General features: G+C 44.4%; 2 protein-coding genes across 24 annotated transcripts in view; both read left to right on the top strand.

Moving 5' to 3' along the window:
- The window catches only part of DCAF6 (DDB1 and CUL4 associated factor 6), a 154,766-nt gene extending 141,720 nt beyond the window's left edge, over positions 1–13,046 (top strand). For 17 of the 22 annotated variants that reach the window (XM_065589313.1, XM_065589360.1, XM_065589334.1 and 14 more), the window contains 5 exons: positions 2,997–3,135; positions 6,667–6,823; positions 8,554–8,642; positions 11,666–11,771; positions 12,603–13,046. In XM_065589313.1, the coding sequence (XP_065445385.1) occupies positions 2,997–3,135; positions 6,667–6,823; positions 8,554–8,642; positions 11,666–11,771; positions 12,603–12,667 (556 nt within the window). In that variant the 3' untranslated portion in view covers positions 12,668–13,046. The remainder of the gene's footprint in view (positions 1–2,996; positions 3,136–6,666; positions 6,824–8,553; positions 8,643–11,665; positions 11,772–12,602) is intronic. The other 5 variants (XR_010599853.1, XR_010599849.1, XR_010599851.1 and 2 more) reach the window with 2 other exon arrangements.
- Positions 13,047–20,955: 7,909 nt separating this feature from the next.
- The window catches only part of GABRR3 (gamma-aminobutyric acid type A receptor subunit rho3), a 93,895-nt gene continuing 90,694 nt past the window's right edge, over positions 20,956–24,156 (top strand). The window contains exon 1 of one of the 2 annotated variants that reach the window (XM_008166269.4): positions 20,956–21,319. The gene's annotated coding sequence lies outside the window, so the exon portion shown is untranslated. The remainder of the gene's footprint in view (positions 21,320–24,156) is intronic. The other variant, XM_065589376.1, reaches the window with a different exon arrangement.

Here is a 24,156-nt window from a genome sequence, read left to right as displayed (position 1 = left end):
ATTTACAGGAGATAATGCTGCCCATTTCTTATTTACTATGTCATCAGTAGAACAGGAGTTCGCTTGGCACTTTTGTAGATGGCATTGCAAGGTATTTACATGCCAGTTATGCTAAACATTCGTAAGCCCCTTCATGCTTTGGCCACCATTCCAGAGAACATGCTCCCATGATGGTACTTGTAGACTTGTAGATTCTTAAGGCACAAGCTGCATTAGCTTTACAGCTTGGGTTCCTCAAATCTTCATACACAGGTTAGAAATCCATTTAGCCTTGGTCCAGCACTTCCCCCAGGTCAGTCTTTGTTCCTAAGGTGTTTGCAGGAGTTTTCTTGTGTGGGGAATGAAGAACCCCAGATGATGTCACTCCCTGCCTTATATAGCTTTAGCATATGGCAGGAACCCTTTGTTTCAAAACTTGGTTCCCAGACCGCTTTGTGGAAAAATAGACATCCCAAGATGGAGTCCAGAATCATGTGGCCTGGTCACATGTCCTTGTAGAGTCATAGCAGCTATTACTTACAGGCTGTCTGGAGTATTCTCAGGAAGGCTTACTAGGTGGGAGATAAGCTTTTCCTAAGGCCCATTGTTTTCACTATGGCTCATTGCCCTGAATAGGCCCTTCCCAACCAGCTATCTAAACTGAAAGCATTTTGTCTAGTGGGCATTACCCAGATGTAACTACATTTGAGGTACAGATACATAGTCAGTATTTATAACTTCAGATACAAAAATGATACATGCATACAATACGATAATCATATTCAGCAAATCGTAACTTTTCCAATGATATCTCACATGACTTATCTTGTACAAAATGCATCATAATTATGCCATAACCATATTATAATAATATTACTGTGATGAGTATGGGGTGCAGTGTCACACGATGCTTCTCGTTCATTTCTCTGTGATAGCAAAGCTGATCTTTTCAAATGTGTATATGTACACAAATCACACGTGTGTATATTTGTATAGACATATAGCTGGAGCACATAGCTCTAGTTATGGTTCCAGAGATATTTTGCATAAGTGTGCAATGCATAACTCTCCATAGTTTCCCTTTCTGTATAGAAGATGACAAATGAGTAAAATGTTGTTAATCTCTTGGGAGTAATCCAAATATTCAATAAATGTAAGAGTAGTGTTATATATCTACAAATATTTGAAGGGTGTAAACACTAAAGAGTGGATAGAATTATTTAGCGGCGGGGGCACATAATAAGAAGTAATGGGATTCAACTATAAAAGGGAAGACTTAGCTTGGCTTCCAGGGAAAATCACCCAATAGCAAAATGTATTGTACTCCAGAAAAGTCTCCCCAAAAAAGTGGTGGAAGCGCCCATCTCCTGGGACTTTTAAAACTATAGTAAATAAATCATTAGGAAATGTATCATCAGGAATAGTCCATTGTTAGATGTACTGGGTAACCCCCTCAATTCTTTTCCATCTCTAACATCTATCAAATGTGATTAAAACATTTTTTTTTTAAACAATAAAAGACTAGTCTAACTGGTGAGCTTTTTTTGGGGGGGGGGAGTGGGGAGAAACACTTTTTATAGTAGATTAAATTTTCTCTTATGCTCACTTAGCTTTACTTTCAGCTTCAGGATCCGATACTTCCTCCAGTGAAGTTTTCTCTCCATCTTGCTTCTATGGCAAGACTGAGAAGGAAATCTATAGACCGAGAGGTGATGACTAATTGGGCAGGGCAGGAGAAGCTGTCTCTGGTTATGAAGTATGGAAGTAGCTCTAGAAGTGGGAGAGACAGCTACTTCCTTCTGTAATGGACCCATGTTGTAGAACAGTCTGAAGAGATAGTGATTAAAATTTGACACTTCATCATTTCTGGCCTACTGGAAGTTACTAATCTGGTGGTGGCTGTTTCCTTCCCTGTGGCCCTGTTGCCTGCCAAAAATTCCTGCCATGGCCAATTTCATCCATTACATTCCATCAGCAATCAGCACCTCCACCCATTCCCTGCTGTGACTGCTGTTCCACTTCAAACATCACACTCTGGTTCCACTCAGGACTTTGAGCAGGACAGCAGCAGCCATATGGAGGAGAAAGTGAGTGCTGTGAGCAAATCACGGAGGTAAAAGTGTGGCCATAGCTGGAGCTGATGGGAAGCTACAAAGGTGCGGCCGGGGGACAGGAAGATGAACCAGATGGAAGAACTCAAGTAATCAGCATTTCTATAGCATCACCAAAGCTGTAGCTTCCTGGAGTCTAGCAGCCACAAAATAGGGTGTTTCACCTAGCTGCTTTATCTCCTGTCACTTTAGGAAGCCTTTTCCTGTGGGTCTGCTGCTGCATTAGGGGCAGCTTCCCAGCACAATTGTTTTTTTCTAGCCCTCAGAACTAGCTCTTCTCTGTTTCCCAGTCAGTCTTATTAAACATTTCCTATTGCTCAGTCTCATCATAGCAAAAACATCGACAAGAAACTGTCAGACAAAGGATCTTCACCCTAAAGTAGGAAATAATGAGAAATGAAGGTCTATTAAAATGTAATAAAGGCGAAAGAAAAAAATTAAAGGTTAAACTAGGTGTTTAATAATAGCTAACCTTTATATTAACAAAAAAAATTTATGTATTCACCCTTTAACACTTTTGCTAGCACAGGGGATGGGAGAAGTTCTACAAGATTTGGAAAATATTCTATTGCAAAGTAAAGTTACATGTGAATTTTGCCTGCCTCTAGAGTTTGTATGTTTTAAAGAGAATGAAGAAAATAACATGACCCTTAACATTTCACTGTGTTGCATGTTCTTCCTGTTTTAAACCAATATGGAAAAGCTCACAATCTGTAACTTCAAACAATTGTAAAACTGTTGGTATCTGTGCCAAATTTGGGGAGAAGAGTTGAGTTTAAGTAGGCTGATTAAGCTATTTGATAGTGCTTTGTAGTTGCCCCAGTACACTATTTCAAAAAGGTCTGTCTATGCAGACTATGTCTCTGTATGATGGTCTTTCAGTGGTGTTCTCTTTGTAATTTCTAGACGATCTGCTGTTGCTCGCATTCAGGAACTCTTCAGAAGAAGAAAAGAAAGGAAAGAGATGGAAGAATTGGAAACCTTGAATATTAGACGACCTTTAATAAAGATGGTGTATAAGGGTCATCGGAACTCCAGGACAATGGTACAGAAATACTGCTTTAAGAACTGCAGAGTTGATATTTTAGGCTGAAATAATTTAGTTGTTACATTGATATGCTTGCTAAAAAGGGATTGTATAATACATTTAAGATATTTTTAATTGTACATTAGATCTGTAACCACAAAATTCAGCATTTTAGAGAAGTTATAATGTACATTTCTCATGAGCCACTCCATAATGTGCTTGTAGTCTAAGCCTGCGTGAGAATGAGTCAGGTTTCCTAGGTTCTTCTTCGAGTGATTGCCCATATCCATTCCACTGTAAGTGTATACATGGCCTGTACACAGTTGTCAGACATGTTCTTTTCACTCAGCAGTACCTGGTGTGGTGGCTCAAGCACTCTCTGCTGTTGCACGTCATTGCATGCAGGTTTAAGAGGGCGGAGCCACGTCTGACCCCCTTCAGTTCCTTCTTACCACCAGTGACTGTTGTTGAAGCACTTTGAGTCTTGTTTGTAGCAAGATCTTCCTTCGCTCCTTATATATAGCCTGTTTTTTCTTAGAAGTTAGTAGTAAGTTAAGTGTAGTATAGATAAACATTAGTATTAATTTTCAGTTTTCAGTTTTTAGGTCTTTTTTGACCAAATTCCAGTATAGGAGCCATGCCTTGCTCTCTGGGGTTTAAGTCCTGATAGTCGTGTAGCAAGGCAATGCTGATCAGCGACCTGCACCCCAGCTGCTTATAATACTTGGGCAAGTCCCACATTCGTGACAAGTGTCACATCTGTAAGGGATTTAAGCCTCACTCTGAGGATAGAGTAACCAGGCTCAAACATCTCCATATGGAGGCAGCACTTCACCCACCATCGGAGCCATCATGTTCGGAACGGACTCCAAGTACTGCAGCTTTGGTACAGCGTGCCCCACCAGAGATGTCTGTGGCACCTTGCTCTCTACCATCAGTGCCAAAGGGGGGAGAGAACTCTCCAAAGGCTCGGTACCCTGTTCAGCTAGATCGTTGGTGCTGAAGGCAATGGCTCTGAGAAACGGTCTGAGGATCTCTAGAGCAGTCCTCATCTAAGAAGAGTGGATCATCGACTCTGGAACCTGTGCCAAGTCTGTTGAGACCAACCCCTGAAGTATCCATAGAAAGACACCAAAGAAAGGAATCAGTACCGGTACCAATGACACCAGAGGCATATGCAGCCACAAGAGAACTGCTTAACCTCTCAGTACCCGTGTCCCTGGTGGTGGTGGTGGTACAGGAAGGCTTCCAACCGGTACCAGTGCCTGTGCTTTCTACCTTGTCTCTTTAGGAGCATGCAGTACCATTACTTTCTACAGCCTCAGAAGCTGGTGCAATCGAGAGGTAAGCCGGCAATAATATACCTGGTGCTGTCATCCCCGGCCTCTGGCTACTTATCTCTGGTTCCAATGGGCTCTGCTCCCTCATTATCAGAGGACTCAGGGACGTATTCCTCTGATTTGGAGGTGCAGTCTTTTGTGTCCCAATCTACGTATGGTGCATATCCTCTGTCAGAGACTTGACAGCCATGGATCTTGCATCAGTCTCAGCAGTGGCCTGCTCTTAAGGGGGCAATGGCCTGGTCAAGGTTGCATCCCAGAGCCATGTCAGTGGCCTTTTTGGACACCATGGGTTGTCCTCCTCCTGCTAGGACTTTCTCTCACCCATCTCAGTCAGTTTCTGTGAAAGTGCACCAAGAGCATCAGCAGGCAACGTTCTCCAGAGCCTGTTACTGTGATTGAGCAGCTAGAAGTCACTCGGGCAGCTCCCAGCCCGCAAGACACGGAGCAGGCATTATCTCAGCATCCTTGTGCATTCTCTTCCTCATCACCAGAGCCAGTAAGTGACTCACCACCACCAGAGTATTACAGAGCTCACCAAGATCTACTGAGAAGGGTGGCCTCTGTTCTGGATCTTCAAGCGGAAAAGGTCCATGAAAAATCTTAAACACTGGTGTATATTCTGGCTTCAGTGGCACCTTCCACAGTGGCTCAGCTGATTAATTAAGTCATTATGCAGCCAGTTAAGGAACTCTGGCAGTCCCCCTTTTCCCTCCCTCCCACAGCACATCTGGCAGCTGTCTCTGCTTTTCATCCCTTGATAGATAATGGATTTCCTTTTTCCAATCCCTTCACCATCAGGTTTCTAAAGGGCTTGAAGAGATTTTTCCCACAGGTACAAGATTTTGTTCCCCCATGCAGGGCTGGCGCTTCCATTTACGCGACCTAGGCGGTTGCCCTGGGGGCGGCATTTTGCCGCCATCGGCAGCAATTCAGCGGCGGAGGGTCCTTCCGCGCTCTAGGTCTTCGGCAGCAATTCTGTGGCGGGTCCTTCACTCGCTCTGGGACCCGCCGCCGAAGTGCCCCGAAGACTGGGAGTGCGGAAGAACACCCCCACCACAGAATTGCCGACGACAACCGGGAGCGCGGAAGGACCCCTGCCTAGGGCGCCAAAAACCCTGGCGCCGCTCCTGCCCCTATGGGGTCTGAACATGTGTAACCTTATGTAACTTATCTTGAAATGTTCCCAATTAATATTATGTTGTTATAGATAAGGGTGCAATAAAACCCAATTTAGTTTTCAGGTTTAAGCCTTTAGGTCAGTTACAGAAAATTTATTTAGTAGACGACCAGTAGGCAACACTTTGATATAACCAAACTTTATTCAAAAGAAAAAAGTAATTAGTTAAGCAAACAGGCATACAGTTACAACTTACACAGTACTACAGTTATACTTACACCTGCAATTTAGCAAAGCTACTTAGCTATTACAGTGAGAGTCCTTCTAAGCCCCCATCATCCTGGGCTCGATCATCCTTAGTTGCTTTGAGGGGATGGGATAGTGCATGCACAGTCTAGTGAGCACTAGGAGCTGAGAGGGAATGGCACATGCTCAGTAAAAACAGAACCTTCGGAGATTTTAGAAGCTAAAATCTAAGCAGTCTTTACTAAGCATGTGTGAACTTTAGTTTTTCAAGGCCAAGTTTGGGGGTATTTCATGGGGACGGCAAAAAGCATATCCCTGGTACAAGGGCCACTCCTTGCGTAATTTCAAACCCTGTTCCAGAGCAAGTCCTTAACTCGCAGCTTCCACCAGATAAGGACAAAAATGGAGAATATTGCCAGGCTGTTGATGCACAATTTAAGTTTTAGTGTGAGCATTTTTGTGAATTAGTGAACAGATCCCCACCAAGATGTAAACTACAACTTAATCCAAAAATGTACCAAGCAGAACACAGACCGGTGACATTAGAGGAAGTAGTGCTTGTGGTCAAACAGTTACGAAATGATAAAGCGCCTGATCTCGATAATATTTAATCAGAATTGCTAAAGAGAGGAGACATGGATTTAATTCACTGGCTTTATAGAGTTGTCAATTCAAAAATTGACTTTGCATTTGGAAAATCCTTAAATTAGGGCCAGCACTATTGTGAAAGTGGGAATTACTTTCTGGAAATGGCTTACAATATTAACACTTCACATCGGTTATTTCTAGACTAACCATGTAAATCATAACAAATATTTGTAATTAATTTTATTTTTACTATAGATAAAGGAAGCCAATTTCTGGGGCTCGAACTTCGTAATGAGTGGTTCAGATTGTGGCCATATCTTCATCTGGGATCGGCATACTGCTGAGCATCTGATGCTGCTGGAAGCTGATAATCACGTGGTGAATTGTCTACAGCCACATCCATTTGACCCAAGTAAGACCATCTGCACCTGCAGTATGCATGTTCCTATAGCCTGTAGTAAGAATCTTTACAAATGAGTCTTCAACATTTTGCCTAACCCAGGGTCACATTAGTAAATTGCTAGGAAGTCTGAGGGCTGCATCTCAGTTGTATAAAATACAGCATGCTGCTGCTGTCCTTGTCTTTAATAGTGAGATTTGGCTCAGAGGCCATTCTACCCATCCACTCCTCAGAACGAAAATGATGATATATAACATCCAAAAGAGGTCAGGATCCAGAAAGAAAAGTCCTCCTTTCCCACTCCTTTCATTGTACATAATTAGTTTGAAAGAGTGGTTCCCATGCCGTTAGTAAGATACTGTATTAGATAGCTCGCACTAACGGGAGAAGCAATATTAGCATCTGGTCTCAGCTTGTTCTACTTGAATGTATCAGACTCTCAGATTCTGTGTGAGGGAGGTCTGAAGAGCTACAGACTGGGAGAAAGTGAATTAGGTTAATAGGAGTTCTGTTGAGTGAGTTAAATTGGTATAATTAGGCTTTTAAAAAAAATATTCATGCTGGGGATGGATACGCTAGCGTGGAGAAAACTAGACATGACCTGAAACTTTGCTGATAATTCTAATTGAACCATTTTTCAGTTTATGAAACATTGACAGAACAGTTTTAATTATTTTTCATTTTCCCATGGCCTCTTGGCTGTTGAGTGTCATCTGATTGTGGAAGTGAAAGTACAATAATACTGCAAGAGGCTGCTTTTTGCAGTATTTCATCCTGACTAGTACCAGAAATGTAATTGGGAAGGTCTTTTCTCATAAGATGCCCAGCACAGTTTTCAGACTGAAGGGACATATCCTAGTTTGGTTAAGCATCTGAACTTTTGATTGCTTACTTGAATACCCAGTCTTATACATATTTGAAATGGGTGACTAGTGGTGTGCTGTAAAGGCTCACTCTATCAGAAGCTCTCCCAAAATACACCTACAGCTTCCCTGACTTTTTAATCCAGTGTGACCTCATTCCACTTACACCTTGAAAAATAAACACTGGGGTCAGCCCTCCCAGCAGTGACAAGTGTTCTGAGTCAAGCCTCCATCCACATCTACTGAAAGCCTAAAGATTCACTACTCCAGTGTGAAGTGCCCTAATTCTCCCTCCCATATGACAGAACATTCCAGTGCATTTTGGTGTTTTATTCTTTTAAATGTTTTAAAAATATTTGTAAATGTGCCTAATGTTTTTGGAACAGGTGCGTCAAAGATTTCAAATTTCTACATAAAATACACTGTAGAAATTAATTTGAGGCCTGTTCATATCTATCATTGCACATGTCTTAAAGCCTTTCCTGTTAAATCTTTTCAGATCATCAGAGGAGAGTATAATAATAGTAGCAGATGCTTGTTTACTTTCTAGTTTTAAATTATGCACAGTCTGTGTAAAAGAGAGAATATAAGGTTTGCATTTATTTTCTTCATTGCATATATTTAGTTGGTAGGTCAAATCCAGCAAAAAGGGATTATAACTCAATGAGACTACTCCTGTATACGTCTTTGCAGGATGGGAGCTTACATATGTTATGATGGTGAAAAATAAGAGCACTTCTAATGAAGTGAGGTGTGTGTGTGTGCATGTATGTAATGAAGCATGTCAGCAACACTTCCAACAAACTCCAGTTAAGATGTTCAGAAAAGGCATTTCGTTTAGAACTCTTTTCTAATACTTTTTTAAATTTGATTTTCTAGTTCTTGCCTCGTCAGGTATTGATTACGATATAAAAATCTGGTCACCACTAGAAGAGTCCAGGATTTTTAACCGAAAACTTGCTGATGAAGTAAGAGCCTTTCATTCTTTTTATGTTGCAGCTGTCATTTCTAGCAAAGTCTCTGCAAACAGCTTGAATAACTGAATTTTTTTAACTTAAAACAAGTCAGCAATACATTTTTGTTTTTTAAAAATAAGGTGTTCTTAAAAACAATTAACTTTCATTTCTTTCAGTACATAAATACCCCACATAACCTGAGAGATTAGGAAATAATGGAATGTACACAAATAGTGGAAGTATGAAATTATGAACACGAGACAAGTGACAGATAGGGGGAGCTCTCAGAGTTACAAGGGTAGATAGTAGCAATCAGAAATGGAGGAGGCTGTGATTGTTTAAAAAAGTAAGAGGTAAATCATAGACATATTGGAGACAAGTGAAATTAAAAACATTATTAAATATTCCCAGTCACAAAATTGTGTGTTATAAAGTTAAGGTTGAGAGTGTATATTAGCAATTTAAGACTATAAAATAAGCATTATAAACCCAGTTTAAAAAAAATGCAAACATGTTAAGGTATGGCAACTTTATTTAGGACACCCAAATAATCTTAACTCTCCCCTGTAATGATTCCCTGCTATCACCATAGATATGACAACTGGATGTTAGTGCTTATGGTTGCAGATTAATGACCTGGATTTTAAAGACATGAGGGTTTTTTAAAATGTTTCCCCCCTCATAGTGTCAGGGTAGAGTAAAACAGGGCAGAGTTAAATATTTGTCTCTTATGCTCTTTTAAATAACTGCTTTTTGTGCAGGGGTCAAGTAGTCACTTAATTTCTTCTCTGTATAAGTGTAATGTCTCATCCCAAAAGTAAATACTGCCACTCCTGAGCTCTGAGCCATTCCTGTATACGTCACCAAAGGCCAGTGTATGCTCTAATTAGCTCTCAGTGATTGCAATAGGAACTAGGTGCATTTGAGGGCAGTATTTGGTTCCAAGTACCCTTCAGAGGATGAAGGAGCAAAGAAAAATTATCTTGATCCTATCAGTTTCAATTGGCTGTTGGATTCTTCACTTTCTGTGCTAACCTCTTGTGTATTATTGCTATGGCTAAGCAGTTGTCATGTTCCACCACAAAGGTGGCTGCATTTCCGTGGTGGGTGAAGGGATCACTGTCTATATTTTGTATATCAGATTAAGTGTGTGAGGTGCTTTGGGATCCTTCAGGATAATAAGCATACATAAAGGTAAATCATGTGTAAAAAGTATTCTGTTTCTGACCTAATAATCACTTAACAATGTTTAAGCAACATGCTAAACACCAAAATTGAAGCTTTTAGGTTAGGGTTAAGTCTGTTTGTGAAGGAGAAATAATTTTAAGCATATTGTGTCCAACCAGAAGACATATTTTCTGCCAGTTGTAGATTTTTTACATGTTTATTGTGCCAAATATATCAATTTTTGAATTAATATCCCTGAGGGACAGGTGTGGGGCTTAGGAGGAAAGCTGAGGAGTTCAGTTTTCACCATGTAAATTTAGTTGGTTGAGGGCATCCAAGATGAGATATCTGAAATCCAAGAGTGGATGGAAGGGGAAAGGTCAGGGAGGACCCTTGGGAAACTTCAACATGGATACAGTAGCTGAAACCATGAAAGCAGATGAGATCACCCAGCAGGAAAAGATGAGGGGGCAGAATCCTGAGTGACAGTGCCAGATGGAAGAGGAGGAGGGACGAAGGTGCAGTTGGAGAGGTAGGAGTAGAACCAGGACAGGACAGAGTCAGGAAAGCCCAAGAATGAATGAGTTGAAGAGGAGATGGGAGTGATTGACTGTCAAAGTGGCTGGTGAATAGAAAATGAGAACAGAGAAGGAATTCTTAGACTTGGCTAGGAGTAGGTCATTGGTGTCTTTATAAAAGCAGTTTCAGTATAAAGAAGAGAAGTGAAAACAGGCTGCCAGGAAGTCTTGGAGAGAGAGAGAGAAGCCAGTGGAAATACTGTATTTAAGGAGGCAAAGAGGATAAAAAGCTTGGGCAGTAGTTGGAGAGACAAAGGGTGTTAAGGTTTATCAATACCAGAGAGAGTATCCTAAGGACAGGAGCCGCATGAGGGTGGAGAGATAATAAATAGAATAAGAGAAGCTGGCAGAGAATCAGGTCAGATTCAGAGCAAGGTGAAAAGGTGGGCAAGAAATGGTTGTGGGGAGGGAGAGTGAAAGAGGAGCTCAACACTACTTGCTAGATAGCATTTTTTTTCATTGGAGGAATTAACTAAATTATGGGCAGAGAGGAGGCGGCTGGGTTTTATAGACACAGGAGTCAGTTGGAGAGGAGAGAGAGAGAGCTACTTACAGTGAATGAACTTGTAGTGCAGTAACTCCACATGTCCCTTAAGTTTTCTCCAAAGATTTTTAGGAGCATGGGAGTAGGAGGAGGAATGTCATTTCTGTTCCTTCCCACCTTCTTAACTATTGTTGGTGTGAGAGCTTTGTTCTCTGCATGGTGTCAAGTATCAGAGGGGTAGCCGTGTTAGTCTTGATCTGTAAAAGCAGCAAAAAGTCCTGTGGCACCTTATAGACTAACAGACGTTTTGGAGCATGAGCTTTCGTGGGTGAATGATGCATCCGACGAAGTGGGTATTCACCCACGAAAGCTCATGCTCCAATACGTCTGTTAGTCTATAAGGTGTCACAGGACTCTGCTGCTTGTTCTCTGCAGTTACTCACATCTGCAACATCATCACTTCGCTATCTTCACATCTTATCTTGAAAACTATTTTTCTTCATTTCCCGTGCTACTTAATCTCTGTCAGGAACTCAGACATCACAGTGATGATTTTATTATAAATACTACCATACTATCTGGATTAAAAAATTGCTCTTATGATTGACTTTTCTCATGATACAGTACACCTACAGCACAATTTATAACACGCGCTAAGGTCTGCTCTTTTGTCATTTTTAACTTGGTAAAGCATTTTTGGACACAGTGTATTAGACACTGTATAAAATACAATCTGTATTGCATCAGGAATAGTTTGTAGTTAGTGATGCTTTGATCAATGATTTTTTTTTTTTTTGTCACTACAGGTTATAACTCGTAATGAATTAATGCTGGAAGAGACCAGAAACACAATTACTGTTCCAGCTTCTTTCATGTTACGAATGCTGGCATCGTTGAATCATATAAGAGCAGGTAGGAGAATTTCAGAGCAGCTTCTGTGCAGACTATTTATGCCATTCATAAATCTTGTCTAGCATTGTCACTTAAGCTGAGTGTTGGAGTGAGATTTACATACCACCCTCAAACACTGTTTGTTTCTCTCCTTTTTAAGAGTCTCTAGATGTGTGTTTTAGGTGCTAAATATTTATATATCCATTTTTTATTTGCTCCTTGGTGTATTTTATTCCAAGGAAAGAACTGCTCCACACTTCAGTAATGATATTTCTGACACTAATACTGTTTTATTGTAGAAGTGATTGGCTAGTCACACTGTATGAGTGGCCAATCATGCTCCCTCCCTTGTGCTTCTCCATTTAATTTCCCTTTCTCTAAACTGCTACTCAACAGATGTCTTTTCTGATGCATACAGTGACTGACAGCAATTTTCCCAGTTTTCTGACCAGTGCACATTTCTGGTTACAACTGTTTTTTAAAATACCCTCTCAGTCCCAGCTCTCTAAAACAGGCTGCTCACTTCATTGACTCGCCATCTGTTTTTTAAAATTCTGCTCAAACCTGTCTCTTCTGTGCTGACCATGAGTGAGCTGCTGCCAAGTTCATCACATTGGTGCTCGCAATTTCTAGTCCTTTGCTTTTACTGTCTCTGCTCTCTTGTGTTGTTGTTGCAACTTTTCCATTTAGTATGTGCTATCAGTCTACTTATGCATTTCAAATGGTTCCATCAGCATAATACATAGGTACTGTGCTTTGGTTAGTAGCCGGTTGATGCATTGTATCGTAAATGTTAGCTGAAAAGTTACTTTTAAAATTGCGTCCTTATTAAATCATCCTTGTGTCTTGCAGACCGGTTGGAGGGTGACAGGTCAGAAGGGTCTGGTCAAGAGAATGAAAATGAAGACGAAGAGTAATTGGCTCTTCTATGCGAGCACCTAGACGTTACGGAATTTATATAAGACATTAATTATATTTTTCCTTACAGAGCTTTAGTGCAATTTTAAGGTTTTGCTTTTGGATAACCCAACATTTTGTTTCTGAACGACTGTGTGCATGACTTTGGGAGAGTGTGCAAGTAAAATAAGCAAAAATGTTTTTAAAACGTTTTGCCATGTCTGAGGGGTGCTAGAAGAGATGCAAAGTGCAATATTTTCCTTAACCTGCAAACGTGGGAGCTTGGATCAATGTTTAAAAATAACTTTCATTAGAGCAAAAACATTGGTTCAAATAAATTTCTATACCTGCTATTTGCATGTTTGTTGCTTTCTAATTAAAAGATTTGGTTGTTTTAAATTGTCTCATGTTCTTTTTTGTACAATAATTGATTAGTCACAATACAGTATTGTCCAGATTCTAATCTCAATTGTCCTTTCTCTCTGAGCATGATCCTGGACACCCTCAATTCCTATTGAAGTCTATGAGAGTGGAGGGTTCTTGGCATTCTATAAGGCAGGGGTCAGCAACCTTTCAGAAGTGGTGTGCTGAGTCTTCATTTATTCACTCTCATTTAAGGTTTCGCGTGCCAGTAATACATGTTAACGTTTTTAGAGGGTCTCTTTCTATAAGTCTATAATATATAACTAAACTGTAGTTGTATGTAAAGTAAATAAGGTTTTTTAAATGTTTAAGAAGCTTCATTAAAAATTAAATTAAAATGCAGAGCCCCCCGGATCGGTGGCCAAGACCTGGGCAGTGTGAATGCCACTGAAAATCAGCTCGCGTGCCGCCTTCGGCACCCGTGCCATAGGTTGCCTACCCCTGCTATAAGGATTGCACCTTCTGCTCTTAAAAGCTAGTTAAGATGAAAAAGGCCCAATTGGTTACAGAAATCCTATATTATGTTCAATTTTTTATATGTGCCCATAGATTTTAATAACAAACATATATTTTCAAATAGAATAAATGAATCCTGCAATATTTATGAAGATAAAACTCCCATAGAGCTGAATGATGGTATTGTGGCTATAGCATTGGACAGGATTTGGACGGATCTGGGGTCTAGAAGTTGACTCTTTTACAGACTTACTGTGTGATCTCGGTAAGTTATTTAGGCTAACGTATTTTGAAAAGCTTGGCTAGGCACAACAGCAGTTTTAGTGCTCATGGGGTTTAGTGGAATTTGGGCATTCAAAGGATTAACTTTCAAGTATCTGGAGCATTTTCTGAAACTGCTACTCTTTGAATGTCCATTTTCTCCACTGTGCCTCTACCCCACCCTATTAGAGTGCTCAAGCCACTATGTGCCTTGATAACTTGGGAACAACCAAATTATGTGTGAATTCTATGCCAGGGCAGACTTCCTATCTGTACTGGGCACAGTAGATAGAACACCTAGCTCTGAGTGGACCAAGGGGAGATATACAGCCTGAAAAAACAGGAAGCATACCCATCTCAGGAATAACTGCACATTATGCAGAGATGCTTCGGTTTTCACGGCTGTGGTGGCTAAACACTCTCACAAGTATGCCACTGTTCCTCATTCTGCCACCCAACATCTATGCAGGTTACAGTCTGAGCCCACAGTCTTTTTATTCTTGGCAGAAGGGATTCTGGAGAGCTTATATACCAGTTCCATCTTGAGTCTGGTCATTTCTGTAATAAGACGTCAGTTTCTGGGTTCTGTAGTGGGCTTTCCTTGAGCTCCCTTATTTTCTTTGCCATTTCCTTCTCACCTGTGCCTGCACCAGAAGCTACTGCTACCACCATCTTGCATGTTTGGACACACTCTATTATTGTCTGAAAATAGCCTATCTTTACACTGTTCACCACGAGGATGTCCATGCCTCATTAGCATATGTAAATTGTCTGTTTGCATGTGCTAGTATAGCTCTAGTAGGTACTTCAGTCCAGCCCTGAGCAACCAGGAAATTTTGAATTAATATTCCTGCCCACTGCTGGGCACTCAGATCCTTCCATCCCATCCTACCCCCACCTTTTGCTTACACCTATACTCAGGGTATTCATTGACCAGCACTGTGATTAGCAACTCCTAATCACAAAGAGGTAAGTCGCAGAGGCGTTATTAGACCATTACTGTGAAAACATTGATTATTATTTTTAAATCGCTACCATTCATTTTTCCTGATTTTGCTCCTTTGCAGTTAAGCTCCTAGCAAGTGAGCAAAATCCTTTCCTTGCTCTGTTGCAAGGTATGTATGCTGTCTGGTTTGTCATCATAACCTGTTCTCCTCTGAATACCATGAAAGACATTTTATTTTAAAAGATAGCAAGACTTGTACTCCTCTGTGGTATTGAGCCACTGTGCTGTCCAGCCCTCATAGCTCCACAGACAAACCCAGAGTCTCACATGGAAACACCCACTCTATACCCGTTGGTCATGTAAGGACACTTCCTCCACAGGTGTCATTTCAGAAAAATTGGGGGGAGGGGGTGTGGAAGGCAAAGTTGAGTCAGCATATAGAACACTATATATGATCATATTATATTGTGGGGACGGGGCACATAGAGTGGAAGGAATAAGAGCATATGACCTATGAAAATTCGGGGTGGGGGAGCAACTGCCCCTTTTTTTGCATAGCAAATAATGTTCTTGATATTCTCCATGTACTTCTGAAGCTTTTCTACCGGTTCAGGTGCTGATAAAGTATTTCTGCTCTGCTAGTAGGCAACAGGTATCCATCATATGCAGGGATTATTGAAGTATCTTAATTCCTTTTGGATTTGGAAACTGCGATGCTTAGAATTAGGGAGACCAACGCTGGCTGACTGCGGGACCGGAGTTTTGAAAATTCCAAGGCTGATCTCCTTGGATGTTGTCATAAGGGGCAACTCCTCTGACTTTCAGGTGGGAGGAGGGGGTGCGTATGACTTTGTCTTCTTCCCACTCCCCATTTTTGTCTGTCTGTGGAGGGGAGGAAAGAGAGAAGGCAAAGCTAAGGAAAAAAGAATCTGAGACTGCTTTGTGTAACCATGCTCAGCACACACCCTTTCTCCCTTTCTTGCCACCATCACTCTCCTGTTAGGCTCAATAGGCAGGATATAGCTGCAGCTAGTCCCCCTGCCAGTAGGGGCTTCTCTGTCTATCTGCTGGACAGGCAGGAGGCCACAGCTGTGACTCCTTTCTTGCATGGGCCCTTCCCCTTCCTGCTCTGCAGAAGGCCAGAGGGTGGGCAACTCCTGGCTAACGCATAGAGAAGCAGTGACTCCCTCCTCTTTCTTTAAAGGCAGATATCAGGGGTTGACAGATCATGGAAAATAACATCTGCAGAGTGAGGAGTGGCAGAGGGAGACCAGCAAGGGAGAAATTGGCTGCCAAAAGCGAGGGAAATGCAGGTGGGCTTGAGGGAAGTAGGGTGGATGCCAGGGAGACTCGGGGAGAGTGAGAGGGAATTAAGGGCTCCAGAGGAGAGTGGGAGGGGGAATTCTAAGGGAGCTAGGGTGGGGGCTGGGATAAGCGAATAGACCTACAGGGTAGGGTGACAGGGAGTTAGCACTGATGCCCAGGATACTTGCTGGGAATATTTGGAGGACAGGAGTAATGGGGACACCAGGCTAGGCAGATTGTTGACCTTGAAGGGGCATGACAGAGGAAAAGGGTAACACTGGAGGAAATGGGGTCATCAGCAATAAGGGAGAAAGGGGATTCCAGAGGGAGTGAATCAAGGAGTAGTAAATAGGTGCCAAGGGAGATGGGGGGCCAGGGGCTGGAGGGAGATTTGGGATGAGGGAGCAGAGACTAGAGGATTTGAGGAGAGGGATTATTGAGAGAAGTAGAAGAAATTGAGGATGCAAGGGGAGGGTGAAGAGGAATGAGATAGGTTTGGGGAGGAGGGAGTGGAGGGATTTGGGAGGAAGGAGGAGCACCGTGGGGATGAGTGCAAGTGCAATAGAAGAAAGTGAAGAGAATAGAGATAAAAATGGAGAGGGAGGTGCCTTGGAGGAGAGGAAAGAGAGGCTGGGGAATTTGGGGAGAGGGAAAAGAGATGGCAGTGGAGTGGACTTGGGGAGGGGGGACTGGGGATCTTTAGAGACAAAATGGGGGATTTAGAGGCAACAGAGAATGAGATGAGTTTGGGAAAAGAGAAAGTGAGAGGGGGGTTGGTAGAGAACAGACTGGAATTTGCAGGGAGGAGAGTCTATAGAGAGGTCTTGGAGGAGACACTAGGGTTTTGTGGAAGGCAGAGTAATATGGCGAGAGTCATGAAGTCTGTAGGGGGAAGGGAGGAGGATGGAAACTTGGTATGCTTTCTGAAAGCTGTTGCGGCACATTATGGGAGCTGATCCAAGATGACAGTGAATGAGGAGAGATGAAAGGAAGCTAAAGTAAGTGATGTCTTTTTTTTTTTTTTTTTAATAAGGGAAGTGAGAAAGTAACCTGTGGTGCAGGAACCTTTTAGCTGGTGGCAGGAAAGAATGAGTGTCTGAGAGTGGGGGGGATAAAGAAATGCATTTTCCCCATTGTCCAATTTTTTAGGTAAATGTATTCCACTGTGGGACACTCAGCTCCGCCTGGGCACCCAGACACCTTGGGCAGCCAGAAATCAGAGCATATTTCCAAAAAACATGGGCTGCCCGCAATCTATTTTGAAAATACCCCCTTCTTTTGAATGCCCAAAGCTTCAAAGAGCTGGCAAAGAGTAATCTCTTTGATGCTTTCCCTGTTAATTTGTGTTCATTGGTTCCCCAGCTGTGAAATCAGTATAGTATAGTACTTGTCTACCTTGCAGGGAATAAATTCATTAGATTTACTGAAGTGCTGAGATATTGTGGTGATTGGGGATCATGGAAAAGCCTCTTGAATACCATGGAAGTTTTGCTCATATAAAGACTGGGGAATGGAGTCCATATTTTGCCTTATTTAAAAAATATAAAACAAGGTATTCTAGAACAATTTTTCTAAGTCCAACAGCTTACAATAGAAATGCTGCTGTTTTATGCTATTACCTTAGAATAGTGTATTTTTGTAATAAGAGATTTAACAGAACAAAGTGTTTGTTTAGTTTTGGACTAAAGAACTCATACAGCATATTTAAAATAAATTCTGCTATAAAGCCTTCTCTTCTATTATTTTGATGCCATTGTTAACCTATTTATACATGAACCCCTGATGATGGAAGCAAAGATTTTAGAGCACTGAGGTGATGTGTTGTGACTGCTTGCACCAGGGGCTAGCTAGAGCACATGGTGTTTCTAGTATAAGCCTCTGTTTCTGGAGATGAATATCTTGTGCCATTTCAAATTATAAGCTAATGTTTGATATACATATTCTTAAGTCTTTTTTAAAAAATGCTTTAAGACAAACTTCCTCTTCACACTCCATTATTCCCCCCAGCCAGTTTTAAATCCTTATTTAAAAAAAAAAACATCCAAGGCTTTTCTTCAAGTGGCATATTAGTGAAACTTTCTGACCCTTCCTGGTCCACCATCTCTTGGGGATACGTTAAAAACCTTAGCATAGGGCATACAACCAATTAATTGGGTACAAAATGTACAAATAGACCTCTTTGAAACATATATACCAGTATGATACTATTGTTTCCTCCTCTTAACTTGAATATACTGTATATAGATTAATATGCCTTGTCCTCAATGGGGGAACTTTATAAGTCACCACTGTAGGTCTCTTAATTTTTAAGAAAAATAGAAAAGAGGTGTTTTTTAAGTTGCTTTTGCCATTGCAGCTTCACTTAGCCCTAACAATCCCTAGAAAAGAATATACTGTAAAAGATAAATACAGCAATGTTTCTAAGATCTGGTCTACCCTGAGGAGGAAGGGGGGGATCGATCTAAGGGTACGTCTATACTTACCCGCTGGTTCGGCAGCAAGCAATTGATCTTCTGGGATCGATTTATCGCGTCTTGTCTAGACGCGATAAATCGATCCCGGAAGTGCTTGCCGCCGACGCCGGTAATCCTGCTCCGCGAGAGGAGTAGGCGGAGTCGACGGGGGAGCCTGCCTGCTGCATGTGGACCCGCGGTAAGTACCTTTAAGTTCGAACTAAGATACTTCGACTTCAGCTACATTATTCATGTAGCTGAAGTTGCGTATCTTAGTTCGAACTGGGGGCTTAGTGTGGACCAGCCCTCAGTTACGCAACTTCAGCTACGTGAATAATGTAGCTGAAGTTGACATACTTATATCTGCTCACCACGGTTCTTCATTGAGGTGAGTTGACTGCAAGACGCGATAAATCGATTCCTGCTGGATCGATTGCTGCCTGTCAATCCAGCGGGTAATGTAGACAAGCCCTAAATGTCATTTTTCAGAACTTCCTATTAAACAGTAGTTATTTTCTAAAGGACTTCTTACATATCTGAAGGTTAAATATTCAATTTGACATCCAAGGATTTAAGTTATTGTTAATTTTAAATGTGGGGTCAAGTATCAGAGGGGTAGCCATGTTAGTCTGGATCCGTAAAAAGTGACAGAGTCCTGTGGCACCTTATAGACTAATATGTCTGTTAGTCTATAAGGCCTTGGCTACACTTACCCGGTAGTTCGGCGGCGAGCAATCGAACTTCTGGGTTCGACTTATCGCGTCTAGTCTGGACGCGATAAGTCGAACCCAGAAGTGCTCACCGTCGACTGCGGTACTCCAGCTCGGCGAGAGGAGTACCGCGGAGTCGACGGGGGAGCCTGCCTGCCGAGTGTGGACCAAGGTAAGTTCGAACTAAGGTACTTCGAACTTCAGCTACGTTATTCACGTAGCTGAAGTTCCGTACCTTAGTTCGAATTAGGGGGTTAGTGTAGACCTGGCCTAAGGTGCCACAGGACTCTCTCGCTTTAAATGTGGGGAGGGTGAACCTCAAGAAGGGGAGAAGTTTGGGTTGAATAAGCAGTCGAAAGTTTGGATGTTTTATCTGAAGATTATTCAAACCTTCTGAAGTCTCCTTTCGGTTACAGGCAGGAAAAAGCAGTGTATTTTCCTTTAGTACAAGTGCAGTGGTGCCAGCACTTGTTATTTTATCATGAGTCTTGAGATGTTACTGTTTTTCGAAGCCCCAGATCCTGGAGGCATTTGATTATAGGAAAAATCTCAGCTTTCATTTTTTAAGAAAAGGTAAATTTCTAGCCTCATGGTTGTAGAGAAACATGAAAACATGACCTAAGTATTCTTTAAAGGCTCAAAAACCAGAAGGCAAAGAAAAAAAAATCATAGAATTGTAGGACTGGAAGGGACCTCGAGAGGTCATCTAGTCCAGTCCCCTGCGCTCATGGCAGGACTAAGTATTATCCAGAACATCCCTGACAGGTGTTCGTCTAACCTGCTCTTAAAAATCTCCAATGATGGAGATTCCACAATCTCCCCAGGCAATTTATTCCAATGCTTAACCACCCTGATAGTTAGGAAGTTTTTCCTAATGTCCAACCTAAACCTCCCTTGCTGCAATTTAAGCCCACTGTTTCTTGTCCTATCCTCAGAGGTTAAGAAGAACAATTTTTCTTCCTCCTCCTTGTTATGACCTTTTATGTACTTGAAATCTGTGATCATGTCTCCTATCAGTCTTCTCTTTCCCAATTTTTAAAATCTTCCCTCAGAGCTGTAGCGTAGCTAGGGGGGAAGCAGGGGTAGCGGCCACTACCCCACTAAGCATGTTGTCAAAAAGTGGCGCATTAGGGGTTAACATGGTGCCAGTGGCGCCAGCGGGGCCCACGCTCCTCTCTGAAGCTTGGCACTGCCAGCGCTGGGCTCCTGCAGCAAGGCAGGCTCTGCCAGCAGCAGCCAAGCTTCTTCCCCCAGCGTGCTGCATAGCCCCGCCCCTCCCTGCCGCTGATCAGCAGTCTCCCAGCTGATCGGCAGCAGGGACGGGACGGGGAAGAGCTGAGCTCCAGCAAGCTGGCCGCTCCTGGGAGGAGGAGAGGCGGGGGCCCAGCTCCAGCAATACTTGGGGTGTATTCCCCGAGTGTCCCCTGGCCCCGACTTGCTGCCCCCGCCCCCCCGCTCGCCTTTCACGGCCGGGGATCAGAGTGTCCCTGTCTCTTTGGTGTGCAGCTTCATGTTGCCTCCCGGCAGCAACTGCTGCCGCAGGGTCCTAGTGCTCACCATCTCCACTTCCAGGGCAGACTGACTCTGAGCCTGCCCTTCCCCCTCAGACCCTTTCATTTTCCAGCAGGACCCTCCAGCAGCACAGGGCTCCCCTGCCCCAGCCTAGGGCCTGCACCCCAGACCTCCTCCCTCACCCAAACTCCCTCCCAGAGCCTTGGGCAGGTGGGAGCCGGAGTTTGGGCGGGGTCGGGTTCTGGGCACCACCAAAATTTCTACAAACATGCCGCCCCTGGGCATGCTTCTCCAGCCATAGGGGGCAGGGGCACCCACCCACCAGTCAACTGTTTATGGGGCCCATGGGGGCCGCGAGCCATCAGCTGTTCGGCCAGGGCAGGGGCAGTAGGATAGCTAGGGGACTGCTGTTTAACTGGCTTTTGGCCACCACCCAATAAGCGAGGGGAACTCTGCTCCTGGAGCAGGGGCTGAGCTGAGCGACCCCACCGGTGCGGTGCAGCCCCACCTCCTTCTCCTACCTGCTTCTTGTGGCAGGCGTGCTTTCTCTGGCTCTGCAGCTCCTAACCTCTCACCCAACTAAAGGCAGCCAGTAGCAGCCAGCTGGTAAGTGTATTTCAAACGGGGTCTTGTGGTGAGGGTGGCTGGGGGGGGGGGCGGAACTGAAACCCCGTCCCAGGTGGCTGTGCTGAGAGCTGGCTGCTGGCGGGGTGGCCATCTGTATGGGGTGGCCTCCAGCTGCCACCCGGCTCTCTGCATCTGGCAGGGGGCTCTGCCAGAGGCATCTCCAAAAACATCCCCTGCAGCACAGAGAGACTGAGAGTACCAGCCCCTGCCGGGCAGCTGGACCAAGACGGGCATGGTGGGCGGGAGGGGGCATCTCCTGGTCTCCTGCGGGGTGTGGTGCCCCCCCTGCTTGCCCTCCCTGCCCAGGCAGAGACGCCTGCCTCTCAGAGACAGTGGCCATGTCCATGTAGTGCGCTTAGTCCCCCTCCCTGGCATCTGGGTGACTGCCTCTTGGGGGTGGGGGGTGGAAGAGAAGAGGCAGTGGGGAAGGGATGGGGTGAGGGGGGTAGGAGAGGGGAACTGAGGCTATCAGGGGAAACCTTCCTAGCAGTGCAATCTCTGCCTTGGGGGGTGGATGGAATTGTCTCCCAGGGAAGGCTGGAACTATCTCCTGTTGTATGTGTTTAGTCCATGTGCTCTGGCAAACACAAGTTCAGGCACCATGTTGGGGGGGGAGTTAGGAGGGGGAAACCTGAATTGTCTCCTAAGGGAAGGGCTAGTGATCCTGTTGTTCCCAGGAAATTAGAGCCACAAGGTGGGTGAGGTAATATCTTTTATGGGAGCAACTTTTGTTGGTGAGAAAGAGAGACAAGCTTTGGAGTTTTCACAGAGTTCTCTCTTCTTCCTGAAGAAGAGTTCTGTGAAAGCTCAAAAGCTTGTCTCTCTCACCAACAGAAGCTGGTCCAATAAAATATATTACCTCACCCACCTTGATATATATTACCCTCCCCCCACCCCCATATTACCTCACCCAACTTTCCAGGAGTGAGTTTTCATGATGACATGGGAAATGCTCTGACTGGTCCTGACTTCTCTGTATCAGCCCCTCTAGCTTGCACTGCAGCCCAGTACCTGGGGGCTGGGTGCCTGCAGTGCTGAGACTCTGCGAGATCAAGGACTCGCAGACCCAGCTGGGAGGGGAAGAGCACCTCCTCCTCGGCCTCTCTCTCTTGCTGCCTCCTTTTCCCGAGTGGCCTCCGGATGCATAGAGCCAGCGTGGCTAGGTGCTGCATTGGAGAGTCTCCCAGTGCAGCCCCCCACCCCCTTTCCCCCGCCTCCCCCATGCGAACCCCCAACAGACCCTGCCCACCTCTGTCTGATTGTGTCTCTCATGCAGGCGACTGTGCGCCCCCTTGCTCCTGTGTGCTGCCTGCTTCCAGGGGCCACAGATTGCAGAGCAGCCCCCTCAGGAGAGATGAGAGGGGCTGTCCCACTGGGTGCGTGCGAGCAATGGCCCCCTCACAGCGAGATGCTGCGCTGCCCCTGCCTCCGTCTGGGTGGTGACCCCGGCCTGAGGAGTGCGAGGCAGCGTGAGCTGAGCATGGGGGCTGGGGGCCAGGCCAGCAAGCCTGATCACTGACACTCCAGGTGTGCCCAAGTGCGGAGCTAGTGCTCCAGGCTTCTCCTTCATTCAGTGACACATCAGTGGGGCTTGCTTTTTTTGTGCAGAATTTGCCTTTCAAAAGCAAACCAGCCCCAGCCCTTTTCATTGGGATCCTGGGGGCTCAGGTCCCTTGGGGAGGCAGCATTGGGATTGCATTAAGGGGGGGGTACTGCTGCCTTTGCGAGCCAGGGCGCTTGGGAGCTTGGAGCGGATCCGGGCGCTGAGCTGAGAACAGGGGCAAAGCCCAAAGGATCAAGTCAGCGGCTGGTCATCCCCAGCCCACCCCTGGGTCTGCTGTGCCCGGACTCCAGCTGCGCGCCACGCCGCGCAGGGAAGGGGAGAGTCTGGCGTGAGCAATCTGCTTCTCCTTTGCAGCTTTTAATTTAAAAAAGGTGGAAATCGGTTGGCTCCAGACAATACGGAGTCTTTTTTTCACATGGGGGGTAAGCTCCCAGTTTGCCCCCCGCCTCAGAGGCTGCCTGCCCCACTTTGGGGGCTTTCCCCTTACAGCACTCACCTGCCAGGAGGTTGCAATTTGAGGCTGGGGCTTTGGAGAGACGGATCCCTGATGGTGTTGCCCCCCACACACACCCCAGCTGGTCTCAGCTGATCCCTTTCCTACAGTGTGTGCACAGGCCAGGGAGTGGGGGCTGCAGGGGCTGGGCCAGCTTCGCAGTGCTTAGCTCTGGTGCCTCTCCCGAGCTGGCAGAGAGGTTTGCGGAGTGTGGGGGGGGGGGCGCCCCCTCCCCTCTTCCCCCCCCCCCTCCCCGCTTGGACCCAGCCTTGGGCTTGTGACACAGCAAATCTGGTGTTGTGGAGGGTATGGTGCATGGGGGGAGGAAAGCCCCTGGTATCGGGCAGTAGCTTCCACCACATAATCAAATGTGGTAGAAACGTCGTCTGTACACTTGTAACACTTACCGCTACAGCATTAGTCAGTCTTGTGAATCCCTTGCAAGAGCCAAGAGGCCCACATTTTTTTTAAACATTTTGTCTTCGCCCTTTTGTCGGCGCTTTTTTAAATGCAAAATAACACACATACTTATAAAACAATATCATTTTTGTGTTTTTATTTTAAGTACAAAATAAATATGTATAACAAATTTAAAAGTATGTAATTAGTAATTTGATATGTCAGATGCGCCTTTTTTTTATGTGTTCGCTCCCCCTGACGTTAGAACCTGGCTACGCCCCTGCCTCAGAGGTCATGTTTTCTAGACTGTTATCATTTTTGTTGCTTTTCTCTGGACCCTTTCCAATTTGTCCACATCTT

This window comes from Chrysemys picta, chromosome 1 (genome assembly GCF_011386835.1).
Source record: "Chrysemys picta bellii isolate R12L10 chromosome 1, ASM1138683v2, whole genome shotgun sequence".
Classification (NCBI taxonomy): domain Eukaryota; kingdom Metazoa; phylum Chordata; order Testudines; family Emydidae; genus Chrysemys; species Chrysemys picta.
The sequence above is the reverse complement of the archived record's forward strand: the minus strand, read 5'-3'. Positions and strand labels throughout refer to the sequence as shown.